Source organism: Cibotium barometz, chromosome 39 (assembly GCF_041138505.1).
Source record: "Cibotium barometz isolate CiBa-2024 chromosome 39, ASM4113850v1, whole genome shotgun sequence".
NCBI classification, from domain to species: Eukaryota; Viridiplantae; Streptophyta; class Polypodiopsida; order Cyatheales; family Cibotiaceae; genus Cibotium; species Cibotium barometz.
Genome location: NC_141084.1, coordinates 903,610 through 919,678, shown reverse-complemented (window position 1 = coordinate 919,678; position 16,069 = coordinate 903,610). Strand labels below are relative to the sequence as shown.

Below are 16,069 nucleotides of genomic sequence, written 5' to 3'. Positions count from 1 at the left end.
CACTAGCCTCTACCACCGTTACAGGCTGCCCTAATGATGACTACTCTCTCTCTCTCTCTCTCTCTCTCTCTCTCTCTCTCATGTGCCGATGAAGAATACCGGCTGTTGGGGACTGTTTTGGAGGCTTCCATCGCGAAGAAATATTGAAGGCAAGGGTATTTAATCATTTATTATGATTTCTAGCCATTGTACCTATTGTACCAGCCCTTGTACCTATTGTACCAGCCACTGTACTGGTTGTACTAGTCCTTGTACTTGCTATACCTGCTTGTATCATCCACTAAACCTACTGTACCAGCATTAGTACTTCTTGTACTTGTTGTACCTGCCACTGTACTTGTTGTACCAGCCACTGTGCCGGCTGTACCAGCCACTGGTACCTGCTGAATGGAGAGTTGTACTTGCTATACCAGCTCTATTGCATGAAGACCCGTGGTTTTTGGGGAAGAATCAATACCCACACGGAGGTATATGGATTATATTGTTGGTTTGGCATCTCTACAGCTTGTGTTCCGGCTTGGTTGCCTCATGTTGGGCTGTGTTATGGCATTTGTATATGGATAATCTAGCATCTCCCGTGGGGAGAGTAAGGCCCTCAAAGCTTGTACATGATATTATTCTCCTTGGGTAATAAAATACTCCAAGGAGTGGGTCGGCCCATTCTGGCCTCTATACGGTGTCACATGTGCAAGCTCCATTTTCAGCATTTGTGGATGTTTTGTCCAACTTTTATGTTTTATGCAAAGTGATGATGGATATGTGTTAAGATTGTGGCCATGTTTAAATGTTTTAATATGCATTGATGGTATCAAGAAGTGTGTCAAAGGCCCTGGTCCCCCGGGTACCCGCGAGTTACATTGGTATCAAAGCATAGGCTTTCTTGGAAGCGGAGGCTTCCTTCTATCAATAAAGAAGAGAAGATCTCAAGTGGGGACCACACTTACCATCATTGCTATTAAGCATGGCCAGCCACTTCATAGCCTATGAAGCAAGAATATGAGCAATAGACAGCTTGGTCTAAGGATTTATGAATTCACAAAATTTATCTTGGAAGTATGGAGTTGGCTTTATGTGCACACGTTTAGCACTCTTTCCATATGGATATTGTGGATTATATTATCAAGCTTATAGGCAAGCTATATGGAAATATATCTCAGGATATCTTAAGGATATGGTGATGAGATATTTCTTTTGGCTTCATGACCAACTTGGCAAAGAAAAGCTAAGTATACTTTGAGTTTGCAAAGTTGGTGCTTTTGCTATTTACTACGAAGTGTTTTTGATGTTCACTAATCCTTGTATAGCCATGCAAGGAGAAAGGTGGTGGTGTTTGCCTTGAGATGGTTTCAAGGAAACATTGTTTAGGGCTCCCTTTAATGGGATGGATTATATCTATGGAGATTTATTTCTTCTTGGACGAGATTTATATAGATATTGGGCTTCACAAGCAATTTCTATGGACGAATCTATCACAGTTTATAGAGAAGAAATATTTGGATATCTCATGGATATGATGCTTTTATGGTAAAAGTCCATCTCTACTCGAAGGTGTGTGGTCAGCATGAAGCATGTGGTAAGAGTTATGGTATACAGGTCTATGGATTCTTGGACTTCTTTTTTTCTAGGGATTTGGATCCATCCTCAGGTTTATGGATTATGTTTATGACTCTCTTTTATTGGGATGGATTATTCTTTTTGGCTCCCTTTATTTGGGATGCATTGAACTTATGGAACTCATGGTTCATATACCCTGCGTAGTGTTCTCTTGTCCTACGTGCTCTCTTAAAGATTGTTTCTACCATGTGGGTGGAACAATAGAGAGCAGATGGAAGGGAACATGGGCACTTCAAAGGGTAGTGTCAAGCACAACATACCCTGTGTAGTGTTCTCTTGTTCTACGTGCTCTCTTGAAGATTGTTTCTACCATGTATGGGTGGAACAATAGAGAGCAGATGGAAGGGAACATGGGCACTTGAGAGGGTAGTGTGAGTTGGTGGCCGAAATGTCTACAAACTATTGGTGGCTGAAATGCCTATAAACTGTGCGGCATAAATGCTTATGGAACACCAAGCTTTATATGCCTGCGAGTGATTGTTTTATCTTGTTACTTGAGACCACCTCTCATCCAAGATGTAGTGGTAAAGTGGACATGATACTTGGTTGGCAGGGGACTTATGTGTACGCCAAGGGTCATGTGGATTGGCATATGTTTGTGTGCCTTGAGCTTGTTTGTTACTCGATTATACAGTGACATTCTATGGTTTCTCATTTGGCCGAAATGCCTATAAACTAGGAGAAACAGGGTATACCTATGATATTAACTATGGAGAACCAGCTTTTCTATCACCATGGTTAGTGATCTAGAATGGCACCAGTTTGTGTGCATAGCACATGTTTCTGTGCGAGGCACTAGTTTCTTGTGCATGGCACTTATTTAAGTGTCTTAGCACATGGTTGGTGATTTTCATTGGCATATGATTATCTCATTGATATTGGTGATTGAGACACAATTGGCTCTTGTGCCTGTGTCTAGCATATCTTCCACGGAATTCTTGCCCATTTATTTGGGACATGGAATCTTTAGTTATATTGGATTTTTGAGATTGTCTCGTCTCGTCGACTTGATGGGACATGATTATATCTTGGATATATGGCTTCAAGCTTAAAGTTGCGGACAACTTTTAAGAAGTTGGGGAGGATGTCACTAGCCTGGACATTTCCCAATATGAAAGGGGTTTGGTGGACTCCAGGATGTCTAAATATTTGGAAAGTACAAGCTTGGGGAATGGGGGATTATCCTGAAATACAAAGGACCACACTCCTAAAATTTAGGAGAGTTGCTATTTTTGGCCCACTCCGATGGAAATTCTGTTCGCGTCATTACATCTCGAATTGAGCAGATACCAAGAGTTGGCAAAGTGCCTAAGACAGAATGTCTACCAGTTGGGATATTTTTAGAGATAAAGTTTATGGAAGGACCCATCTTTTAGATTGGGACATGTGGCAAGAAAGTGGATTAAAGTGAGACAAGTGGCCTGACACTTGTTAGAAAGTGAATCAAAGTGCGACAAGTGGCCTCACACTTGTCACTTAAGCTATTGTGTGGCTCTCCACTTGTCATTGTAGCCTTCTCTTGCCATTTCAGCTCATGGGAGGCCCAAATCTATAAATTGGAGCCCTCTCTCTTCATTAATAGAGGCTCTCTTGTTGCACACTAGCCTCTACCACCGTTACAGGCTGCCCTAATGATGGCTGCTCTCTTTCTCTCTCTCTTGAAGGCTTCCCATGAAGAATACTGACTGTCGGGGACTGTTTTGGAGGCTTCCATCGCTAAGAAATACTGAAGGCAAGGGTATGTAATCATTTATTATGATTTCTAGCCATTGTACTGGTTGTACAAGTCCTTGTACTTGCTTGTACCAGCCACTGTATTGATTGTACCAATCCTTGTACTTACTGTACTTGGTTGTATGAGCCACTGTACTAGCCAGTGTACCTGTTGTTCCAACATTAGTACTTGCTGTACCCGCCACTGTACTTGTTGTACTTGCCACTGCACTTACTGTACCAGCCACTGTACATGTACCAACCATTGTACCGGCTGTACCAGCCATTGTACTTGTACCGGCTGAATGGAGAGTTATACTTGCTGTACTCTATTGCATGAAGACCTGTGGTTTTTGGGGAAGAATCAGTACCCACACAGAGGTATATGGATTATATTTTTGGTTCAGTATTTCTACAGCTTGTGTTCCAGCTTGGTTGCCTCGTGTTGGGTTGTGTTATGGCATTTGTATATGGATATTCCGGCATCTCCCGTGGGGAGAGTAAGGCCCTCAAAGCTTGTACATGATATTATTCTCCTTGGGTAATAAAATACTCCAAGGGGGGTCGGCCCAATCCGGCCTCTATGCGGTGTCACATGTGCAAGCTCCATTTTCAGTATTTGTGGATGTTTTGTCTAGCTTTTATGTTTTATGCAAAGTGATGAGGATATGTGTTAAGGTTTTGGCCATGTTTAAATGTTTTAATATGCATTGATGGTATCAAGAAGTGTGTCAAAGGCCCTGGTCCCCCGGGCACCCGCGATTTACAACCTCTCTAGACTTGACAGATTTTACGTGGATGAGCTTGCAGCCGCCCGGGGGGGGGGGGGGGGGGGGGGGGGTATGGTATGATTGGTATCTTGGCAGGCACTACATTTTCTGACCACGCTCTGGTTATTTTGTCCTTAGAGGACCCCTAGAGGCATGACAGGTAAATGAGCTCGAGGATCCGAATAGCCTCATTCAGGACCCATAGATTTGTAGTAGGATAGAGCAGATATGGGCGGGATTGGATTTTCTTTCAGGCTCTGCTGCGCGCACAGTGGATGAGGGCTTAGGGGAGATCAACTGTTTCTTGCAGGAGGCAGCCCAGAGCTGATTAGAAGGTTTCCAAGAGCAGGAGAGGCGTTTGCAGAGGAGGCTTGCCTCTCTACAGTGGCTTCGGGAGAGGTCTGCGGATAGTCAATGGATCCAGAGTCAGCTTGCGGCCACTCACACGGAGATTAGATCCATAGAGGAGAGGAGGGTGGAGTACAGGTATCATGCGAGGGCCTCTTTCTGGACTCTGGCAGGCGATAGAGTCACATGGGATTTCTTTGAGATAGCCGGCCCCCACATGAGGAGAGACGGAATTTGCAGGTTGTGTGGCGCTATTGTTTCAGATCCCCCCTAGGTGAGAGCCATCGCCACATACTTTTTTCAATCCCTCCTCACTGGTGCCCCAGTATCACCATAGGTGGTGGAAGCACGCGAGAGGGTCTAGTGGCATATGAGGGAGGTGGTTCCCCCTTCTCTTCAGTCATTCTTATTGACATCTTTTACTGCTGAGGAGTTGGTGTGGAGGCAGTTTACGGCACTTCCCAGGGGCAAATGCTCGGGGGCGGACGGGCCTCCAATCTCCTCCTTTCTTCGCCATTGGGACCTCATGGAAGGTGGCCTTCGTGCTTCCTTCAGTGAGATTACGATCACAGGTGCCATGCCAGAGAGGCCCTCAGAGGGCTTGATCCACTTGATTCCCAAGGAGGGTGGTGATAGATTGGAGATCCGCCAGTGGAGACCCATCACTCTTCTAGGGACAGCCTATAGGATCTTGGCCAAGGGCCAAGGCCATCAGCAGGACACTTTAGCCTTTTCTCCTAGACTTGATCCACGACACTCAGACTGGCTTTGTTCAGGATTGGAGCATTTTGGATACCATCTTCACCTTCTGGGAGGCAACAGCTTTGGCCAGGATGCGGCAGCGGGACCTCATTGTACTACTCCTAGACTTTGAGAAAGCTTATGATAGGGTCGATTGGAGCTTTTTGGAGGGCACTATGAACCGGATGGGATTCCCTATGGAGTGGATTCCTGGAGTCTTAGGACTTTACTTAGCCTCACAGAGCCAAGTTCTCATTCAGGGAGCCCGTGGTGACGGACTCCCCCCTCTCCCGCTCGGTTAGACAGGGCTATCCTTTGGCACCTTACCTCTTCCTATTCATCGCCGAGGGCATGAGTAGCTCTCTCTCCGCCCATGAGACCGGGCTTGAGGGATTGCGTCTTCCCCTCCGCACGCAGGAGGAGCTGCTGGACTCAGAGTTTGCAGATGACACAGTAGCTTTCCTTGCAGGAGATGTGGGGAATCTACAGAGATTCACGGAGGCAATAGAGGTTTTTTGCCACGCTTTAGGAGCACAGATCAACTGGCACAACTCGTGTGGTTTTTGGGTAGGCTCAGCACTCGCCCCGACTTGGCGACTAGTCGAGGATTTTCAGTGGATCTCGACGGGCACTCTAGTTCTATATCTCGGTTGCCAGGTTGGCATAGATATCTCTCCCGAGGAGTAGCTCGCTCTGCTTCTTTTGAGTATTTGGAAGAAGCTTTTATATTGGACCTCGGCGAGGCTCTCCCTAGTAGGCAGAGTGGTGGTGGTGAACCAGATACTGCTAGCCACCATGTGGTACATCACTTCGTGCTGGGCCTTTTCTCGGGCATGTATTGGCCAGGTTCAATGATTGATTGGGAACTTCTTATGGGCCGGAAGTGATGGGAGGCCAGCCAAGGCCAAGGTGGCATGGCGAGTGATCAATCAACCACGTAGTAGAGGGGGGCTTGGCCTTATTGATCTAGCTATTCAAAGCTGTGCCCTGCTAGGCAAGTTGATTGTCAGAGGACTCCTTCCCGGTGGTGAGCGGTGGAAGGATTTCTTTTTGGCCCAGATTTTGGTCCGCACTACGAGCCTTGGGGGCCTGTGGCCGCAGTCCCCAATGGATCTTCAAAGAGATGAGAGCCCGTGGTTTGAACCCAGCTTTTGAGGACAGATTTGCAGCCAGTTTACTTCGGGCTTGGGAATCATCTCAAGCTAGTCCTTAGACAGATAGTTCCTGTTGCCTCAGAGGAGCGGCTCCGGCAGCCTTTCGTCTGGAACCCCTTGATCCATTTACCCAGTGGCCACATGTTGGGGGCCTGGCCGCATGTATCTTGGGGAGCCGTGAGCACGGGACCAGCCAGGTCTCTTGGAGATTGGATTGCACACAGGTAGTTACCCTTGGAGGAGCAGGGGAGAGGCCTGACAGGGATTCGGGGTGGAGATAGGCTGAGCGTCGACATTGACTCAGCTATCCCTCAGGAGTTGATGCCTATTCTAGACCCGACTCCCCCAGTGTGGTTAGGAGTGTTTACTAGATACGATATCCTTGTGGCGGTCCACGGAGCAGATGAGGACAGTGGTCTGCTCACTTTTTGTATTGGATCCCGGGGTAGACTAGAGAGATCAGAGCTCCCCTTGGAGGATTTCAGAGGCTACACCTTGCAGCGGGTGAGGGTGATCGGTTTTCGGGCATGGGAATGCCGGCCAAGGTGGCCAAGGAGAGACTATGGCGGCTATGGATTTGGGAGTGCCTACCTGTCACGCGGCTGCAGTGGGACCCGGGAGAGTGGACTTGGCATGATCTTGCGGATCGGGAGGAGACTCTGGACGCCCCCTCCTTTGCATATACAGCGCGGCTAGGCCGTATGATCCAGATGCTTGAGATAGATGGCACACCGGCAGCAGCAGCACATTGGCAGTCATAGGGCCTATCATAGCGTTTTCTTTTAGATTTCTGGAAGAGGCTTTGGGACAACTTTCGGCCTAGAAAGATCACACTCATTCTTTGGTTGATGGCACACAAGAGTTTGGCAGTTGGTACTTGGCTGGTACTTGGAGGTCGGTTAGCGGCTTGTCTGCGGTGTGGCCGGCATCAGGAGTCTCAGCAACATTGCCTTTGGGATTGCTTGAAGGCTCAACAGATTTGGCAGTGGATTCTGTGCATCTTCGCTATGGATAGGGCATTGACCCGGATCATCACTTGGGGCATTGTCGCTTGGGCCACAGAGGTTGGAGCGATCAGGGCTTATGAGGAGTATGGGGGAGGGCAAGCCCTTCAGGTCTCTCACCATCGTATTACAACAGTACCAATAACAGCCCATCCTATTGGTGACTGGCGGCCAGGCTCATGCCAGAGGTGGTAGATTTGCAATAGCATCGCAGCCTGGTACATTTGGCGTGCTAGATGCAGCGAGGCCATCGAGGGTACCCACACTTTGCCGGTTGATACTATCAGGAGCATGTGGCTTGATATTATTCACACCCTTTGCGGTTAGTGGGGGAAGCTATAGGGAGGTTTTGAACTCATGCGGAAGCGGTGGGAAGCCTTCTTGAGACTTTGGAGGCCTGGCCCTTTCAGGCTTTCTCTCCAAGTATGATTATACATGGCTTTTTAAGTGAACCTTAGCCTTCTATAAGACTAAACCTTAAATAATATTTACAAAAATAACAATGATGACATCCGATGAAGAAATCGATGTTAATCTCATTTGGATTAACAACATGATTCTCAATTGAGGACATTAATAAGTGTCATGAAAAGACACTATAAAGGTTGTACATTATGAGATATTGGCCACCTAAGGCCTAGTAAGTAAGTTTTGGGCGCCCAAGTGTGAATAAGGACCAATTGTATATAAGGCATTTTCTTATAATGAAAAGGACACAATCCCCTTTGTGCTATTGAGAGCTCTCCCTTTGTGACTTGAGAGAGAGAGAGGAGTGAGCATTCTAGCATTGTGCCTCTTTGATGCTTGTGTACTTATGCTTGTATGAGAGAGTGAGAGAGAGTGTGATTGGTCTATGTGATGGTGTGAGCGATTCCACGGTGATAGTGTGGAGGTGGAGCTTGGAGTTTGGAGCTTGACAAGCGAGCTTGGAGGCCTCAAGGGACTCGAGATCGAAGCATTGGTAAGTACCCCACGACGGTTGTGTTCTATTGCTCATCCATTAGGTGAATGTGTAGAGTTCCCTCTTGGAGGTGTGGTAGCCCATAACATTTTTGGCGCTGCTACCGGGGAAACACCTTTGTTTCTTCCATACTCTTTGAGTTTCAGCTCCCATTGCATAGTATTCATTATTGTCTTTGCATTCTAGTAGTGCAGTGTGTGGAAAATGAAGGGATAAGGTGTGTGTGGTTGAGAAAAAAGATATGGTTTTGAAGCTGTGAATGTTATGGTGGAGTAGTTTAGGAAAGGATTCATTGGTTACTTTTGATAATTTTGAAGTTAGCATCACTAAAAACACCAACGTGAAGGAGCAGATTGTGTGTTGTTTTCTTCTTTTTTCAAAAAATTCATAAAAATAAAAAACATAAAGAACCATTGATTGAGCCAAGAACTTGCATTTCATTTCTTAGGAGTGGCACAATCTAATTTTCATCATTTGGATAAGTATTATACATCCAAAACCACATACTGCCGACGCGGAAATAGGTCGGCTAAGGAAAGGGAATTCGACTAAAGGAAGGAATTTAACCTTAAGGAGGAAAATTTTTGAGCACATGAAAGTGCAGGAAAACCATTCACGACGTGAACCATTTCCTGCAGTTTCACGACGTGAAACATTCTCTGCTATTTCACGCCTCCGGAACAGAGCGACAGAATCAGAAAGTAAATCAATTTGGGTTGATTAATAGCTCATCAAATCATACATACATTAGACGGTCTTACGCCTGACGATAGTGCATGAAATCACCCAGGAACTTCCTACCAAAGAAGTGTGGGATAAGTATGGGATCAGGACATTCCGCAAGCACACACTTGCGTGTTTTGAGAAACCTGACCACCGCTGAAACTAGTAGTGAAGAATCCATGGAAGAGGGGCTGAGATACGCTGGGTTTGGGGAAGAAGATAAACCACACTCCCCAACCAAGTCCAGTGGGATCATTGATATCGCCCGGGGATTTTTGGGTCTCCAAACTAGTTATGATGAAGAAGCGGAATCTGTGGGCATGGGTTTGTCAACTAGTACTGGACTCGGTCCAAGACAAGAAGTGCCATTCCAAGTGTTGAATTCTAGTTTGTCAAATACTGGCACCCCTCGAATTAGACGAGATGTGGGAAGTGCAACTAGGACGGGTCAAATATTCTTTTCCACCACCACGAGGAAGTGGAATTGGACCTCCAATGAAGTGAGTTAGAACAACAACTGCGAGAATTAAGCTTAAGAAAACAAGAGCTTGATACTCGTAGGGCAAGATCTGAGAGAAAGGAGACGGGAAATGTTAACCCACTCCAATCACGAGGTAAAGAACCTGAGGAAGAAATGCCGAACTTGGAACCCATCAACGAGGAATCCAAAATGGAGGAAGGGTTTACAACCAGAGAAGAAGAGGGTAATCTAGCTAACTTGGTTGTAGAAGTAGAGGACGGACTCTACACCAAGAAGGATATTGAGCTAATGATCAATAACCCTACATTCTTACAAGACATGGAACTCTTAATTACACAAAGGCGCACAGAGGCGACTAATGGGGAATTCCACCAGGGTACCACGACTGGACCAATCCATGAACCTGAGATACCTAGCAGAGGAAACCCCATATCATTTCGAAACTTGTCCAAACGTTCTTTGGGGACGGGGATCCTATCCAACATGTAGAGATTTTTGAATCCACATGTGAAACCTGCGGACCGGTCAGTGATGTGACCATGATACATGCCTTCCGTTGACCTTAGAGGGAAAAGCTCATCGGTGGTTCCGAACCATTAAGCCTGAGAATAAGGTTAACTTCACAAGGTTAAAGAATGTTTTTGTGTCCAGTTTTGCCCGCAGTGGCGACAGATGGAGTCTTGTGGCACAACTACATAACATCAAACAAAAGGAAGATGAGTTGATGAGAGACTATGTATCTCGTCTGAAGCACTTAAATTCAAGGTGCAAACTTCGGGAAAGGTTGATAGATGATCAATTGTTGCCTTGTTTCCGAAGAGGGGTTAGAGGCCATAAAATGCATGATTACCTGGTACTAGTCCGGCCAGCTACTCTTGATGCATGTTGGAAATTGGCAATCGAATATGAAGATAATAAGTTAGAATTGCCACAACTCGAAGATGTTAGAACATCTACAGCAACCACGACTTCGCGTGTCTCGAGTCACCAAGAAATTGGAGCTTGAAGTAAGCAAGTCGGAAACATGATTGTAGATGAGCTCAGCTGTCACCATTTGGCCACCCAATTGGTCCACCCGTGCTTTCTTATCATGTATGGACATTGGACTGGTGTCCATGGCAGTTGTTTATGCCGGGGATTGATGCCACTCATGTGATACTGTGGACTTGGCTTTCCGTTGGGACTTGTGCCTCTGTGTATATGCCCGGAAATGCTTGGTGGATTGGTGTTCCATTGGGTCTGGTACCTCGTGTACTTGCGTGGAGCACGTCTATTTTGGTATAGTCTCATGAACGGGGATTGTCCATACCAATGCTGCATTGCATAGCATCTTTATGTGCTTGCTTGCTTGCTTGCAATTGAAATTGCATGCTGTTTTCATGCTTGCTTGACCAATGTCAGATGGATGTAAAGAATGCCTTCTTGCATGATGATTTGCAAGAAGAAGTATACATGATGCATCTACCAAGTTATGAGAGTGATGCATACCCAGATTTTTTGTGTAGGTTAAGCAGAGCCTTGTATGGCTTGAAGTAGGCACCTAGAGCATGGTCAAACAAGATCGGGGAGTATCTTGTTACCATTGGATTTCAGATATCGAATGTAGATTTTTCACTTTATGTTAAAAAGGCAGATAGAGGGATTGTGCTATAAGTCATCTATGTGGATGACTTATTATCATTGGTGATAGTGATGCTCACATACATGATGTTAAGAGGCTTTTGAAGCAGAAGTTTGAGATGAAGGATTTGGGTGAGCTATGGTATTTGCTAGGCATAGAGGTGGTGAGATCACCTCATGGCATTTTGTTATTGCAGAGACAATATGGCTTGGACATGTCCAAGTATGGTATGACGGGCTGTAAGCCTATTTCAGTGCCATTGGAGCAGAATACAAAACTTTCTGTAGATACAGGTGAGCTTTTGGAGGACCCCACGACGTACAGGTGCATAGTGGGTAGCTTGATTTACATGACCATTACTAGGCCAGACTTAAGCTATGCTGTTGGACTTGTTAGTTAGTTTATACAGGCCCCTAGGAAGGCACACTTGGATGTGGCTAGATGGATTCTCAGGTACATAAAGTCCATAGTTGATTATGGACTTCTCTATGTAGCTGGTAAAGAGATATAGCTACATGGGTACAGAGATGGTGATTTGGCTGGTAGTGTCGCACACACGAGATCTATCATTGGTTTTATGTTTTCATTTGGGAGTGACGATGTGAGTTGGAGCAGTAAGCAGCAGCCAACAATTGTCTTGTTGAGTACAGAGGCAGAGTACAGGGGTGCTGTTATGGCAGCTTGTGAGGTAGCTTAGTTTCAGAAGCTATTTGGTGATATGGGTGAACCCGTGGATAGGGCAGTTGTCATTTATTGTGACAACATGAGTAGCAAAAAGTTGGCCAATAACCTAGTGTACCATGCTAAAACGAAGCACATTGAGGTGCATTATCACTTTGTGAGGAAGAAAGTTCTAGCAAGTGATGTAGATCTGGTATATGTTAGCATAGAGGAATAGGTGGTTGACATCTTCACAAAGACATTGGGCACAGAGAAACTCCACAGGTTTAGGAGCTTACTTGGAGTGCGGTGTGTGGAGTTGAGCTTGAGGGGGAGTGTTGAGATATTGAGCTCAACTAGTGTTGCGGACATTGATGACTCACCTGGGTGATAGCTTCCGCACTTATACCACTAGCATGGTTGGTGAGATTATGGTTGATATGCTGCCAGTGGATGACAGGCTGTGTGATAGTCACTTTGGAGTCCTTGAGTTGTGGCAATAGTTATAGCGCTAGCTCATATAGTCGGATTCACACTATGGATTGACCATCGTATGCTATTGAAGGAGAGTACTTTCCCTTTATGTATGTACTCTTATCTTTTAGTTATATGGTTGTAGAGAAGAGAAGAAGATAGAAGAAAATTCAGCCAACCATCTCTGTCGTGTCTTGCACTCTCTTGTGTGTGTTTGCTTGCAAGGAACTCAAGCTCTCCCTCTCCTCGGCATTCTCTTTAGGGCCCGCAATAGAGTCTGACTTGCCTGCTGGTAGTGACCATGAGGCTTGGTCTTGCTGCCAGCGTTAGTAAGGGCGCGGAATTGGTCGCGTGTGTGAAGGTGTTGAGTGGAGATTGCAGTGTGTGAAGAAGCGAGTGGTTGAGATGGCCGGCAAGTAATGGATAGGCCCGCCCTATGGTGTGGAGGCGGCGATAAGTAGTGGGCTACCCACATGTGAAGGGGCCGAGTGATTGAGAATGGCGGGCGAGTAAGATAGAGACGTCCTATGGTGTGAAGGAGGCAAGTGAAACGGGCGGTAGCTGGGCAACAGATGTGAAGGGGGCGAGTGGGTGGCCGCAACAGCTGAGCTGTAAAACGCGGCCACGGCCAGAGCAGGGAGGTACCGAGGTACCGAGTTGTAAGCAAAGGGGGATAGGGACGAGGAGTAGGTGAGGGAAGGTGAGTAGAGTGAGCGAGGCTAGGAGGGTCGAAGGTAAGAGAGGCGAATAGAAGGGGGTGAGGTTTGGGGGTCGAGGTAAGGAAGACCAGTAGAGGGGTGGTGAGGGTAGGCAAGGCGAGTAGGATGCGGAAGTGTGGAGAAGGCAAGTAGAAAGACAGAGGCAAGGGGCAGCCTGGAAGCAGTCCAATGGCAGCACATCGTGAACAACACGATAGCCAGCAGTCTGCAGACAGAAGCCCCTCCACGCTGGCAACAAAACCCTAGATGAGCAGGACGGTAGCCATCTTGCAGAAGCCAGAGCCACAGTTTATACTTAGACACTCCTCCCCATTGGTGACAAATCCTAAAGCAGCACTGCAGAAACTCAGTGCTGATGATGAAACCCTAGAAACAGAAAAGCAGAGTAAACCCTAACCAATTGAGATCTGGGGAGGAGGAGTGATGGAAACTCAACCCCTCCCCAGCAGGATCGCCAGAAATCTGCCCTACTTTTAGCAGATCTAAATGCCTATAACTAGAACATGAAAATGGAGCAAATAAGCTGAAACGAATTGATTGCCTTCAAGAGTGGGGGAATTCCTGTTTTATACAAAAATGCATTAAGGAATTACATTCCCTTTGACTTATGGGATAACTCACGCGTCTCTTCCTCACTTTCCCCATTCACACTCATGGGCGCCCTGGCCCTCTTCACTGTTTAAGGGGATATTTAAAATTTGAGTTCATGATTTTGAAGCTCAATCCTAGAGAGAGCACACAGTGCAAGGTTTTAAATCTTTATTTCCTTTTGTTTTTTGAATAACAGGAGATGCCTGTACAGGGGATATTGTTTTATTCAAACAGAAAGTATATAAGAAGTAGGTGTTATTATTAACGTCTGTCATTGGTTAAAAAAACTTTTGGATCCATTCATTATCTGATAGAGTCTCTGCTTATGGAAACAAAAGCTACAGTAAAGCATCGAGAAGCTCTGTTCTGCCTCCACTCGGCAAACGTGTAGTTGCAGGACGTATTGTCAAGGAAAGTTATGGGTCAGACAAACAGCAACACACTTTCACAGTAAGCACAACAGTCTTTATCTTTTGACAGTATAATATTTTGGTTGTTGACTGTTTTTTGTTTCATACTGGTGCCCATTTTGCTGTCTCCACCATTGCTTTCTTTGTGGTTATCACTGCCAGCAATGCCAGTATAAGTTTGCACTCATCATACCTTGGCTTTTGGGGAATGTTTTCTGTCCTTGATTGACTAATTGTGGTCCTAGTAGTGTGAGGAAAAGAAGTTAGGATAGCTTGATGCATTGATTTTTGTAAGTCGATTCTGCCCTCAAGAGGGACAGCAGTGGATAATGAAAAGTGCATCATATAGGTGATCACAATAAACATCCTCCAAGATATGGCCAAATAATAATTGTGCATGAGCTGCTAATTGGGCTGCACATGTGAGGCTGAAACTGAGCTAATTATGATCAGCTCCGATAGGTGGACAGTGGGTGTTGTATTTTCTGGAAAACAGAGGTGCCACCCTGGTGTATGGACGATGTGCCTGGAGAAGATGGCAAGTCAGACATGGTGGGGAGGTGAAGCTAGAGGGGAACGCCACTCTGAGGGAACATCTGAGTCAATGTTGATGATAAGGTTCCCACTACCCCCCAGTCCTGCGAGTTGCTTGGTGTGAGTGGGGAGAGGCAGCTGTGTGAAGTGAAACCAACAGCTTTTTGACTGTGCCAGAGTGACCCCAAGAAAAATGGGTGTAAGCTTCCGCAGGATGGCAAGAACGGAGACAGATGAAGGTGTTGCATAATAGGGTCTGTCGGAGGTGCTTCTTGTTGAGACGGAATTGAGTGACTCGAAAAGTGATGGCGTGATGTCTGAAGAATGCCCTGGGCTCGGAAATTGTTAGTTGCAACTTTGTCCTCAAAGGAGGTAACAAACTTGTGGAAAATCCACGAGCCGCCCAATAGACCATGGACCACTAGGAGTAGGAGTGCAGGCTGCCATGCGAGAGTAAGATATCCTTTCATGGCTCGAATGATGCCCAACCTCTCTTTGTGTTGGGCCAGACAACCTTGGCTTTGGCTTCCCAACCGTCTCCTTCTGTTCTTTTTGTGGATGAATCTTTGGACCCTGCCGATGCAAGAATGAGAGAAGGCCTAGCTAGCGGGGAGCACGTGGTTGGTCACCACCACTCTCCCTATGAGGGAGAGCCTCGTGGAGCTCTAGCACAAAATGCTCAGGAGTACGGAGCGTTCTGCAGAGATTTCAATTCTCACATGGCACCCAAGGTAGTGCATGGGAACCCACTGAAAAGCCTCAACTGGATGCCAAGTCGGAGTGGAGGATGGGCCTACCTAGAAGCCGCATGACTTTTGCAGTTAATCTTTTCCCTAGAAGCAAGGAAAAACTCCTCAATTGCTAAAACAAAGCAGTGCAAGTGCAACGTCCCAATCAGAACTGTGCTATGAGTTGCGCAACTCTATAGATGCAAGATCACTTACCATAGCTCATCATCCAGCTGTAGAGCAAATTGGCTCACCCTTCAGCAATCGGGTTAGAGGAATCCACATGATCCTCGAGCCAAAATCAAGGATCCTAGGACTAATTTTACATAAGGGGGGTGTCGGATCTGCCGCCAGCACTGCCAAAGCTCATGAACAAGATTCTCTGCTTGTTAGTGGCTAATCTAGCATGTGGCAAACAAAGCATAAACTTTTTTGTGAGATGAGAACTTAGGCATGGCGTAGAGAAATACCTTCAACGATTATGCATCAAATCAACCTCAGCACATAAGCATAGAGAATACCTGGTCCTTGCGAAGCCATGAAAAAGTGAAACGGAAAAGCTTACTAAGACCTTCTCCTGTGCATCATGATACCTTCCATGTTTAGGTCACTCTAATACCAAGTGCAACAACCCCATAGTTCTCCTAAACACAGAACACATGTGATTAGTACAAACCCCCTAAAAGGGGTGTAGGCTAGCTCACCTCCCAGCCATAGGTTCTATGCTTTGAACCTTGCCTCAAGGGCCAAGGTCTGACTCCCACAGAGTCATGTCTGACAGCCTAGCAATCCTTCCAGCTGTGTCTGGCTCATAAAGGCTTTA

General features: G+C 46.2%; 1 protein-coding gene across 5 annotated transcripts in view; it reads left to right on the top strand.

Moving 5' to 3' along the window:
• The window catches only part of LOC147615608 (uncharacterized), a 97,840-nt gene that overhangs the window by 51,727 nt on the left and 30,044 nt on the right, over positions 1–16,069 (top strand). For 3 of the 5 annotated variants that reach the window (XM_086778112.1, XM_086778115.1, XM_086778117.1), the window contains 2 exons: positions 13,771–13,822; positions 13,913–14,024. In XM_086778112.1, coding sequence (XP_086634238.1) covers positions 13,771–13,822; positions 13,913–14,024 — 164 coding nt within the window. Of the gene's footprint in view, positions 1–8,229; positions 8,306–13,770; positions 13,823–13,912; positions 14,025–16,069 lie in introns of all 5 variants that reach the window. The other 2 variants (XM_086778113.1, XM_086778116.1) reach the window with 2 other exon arrangements.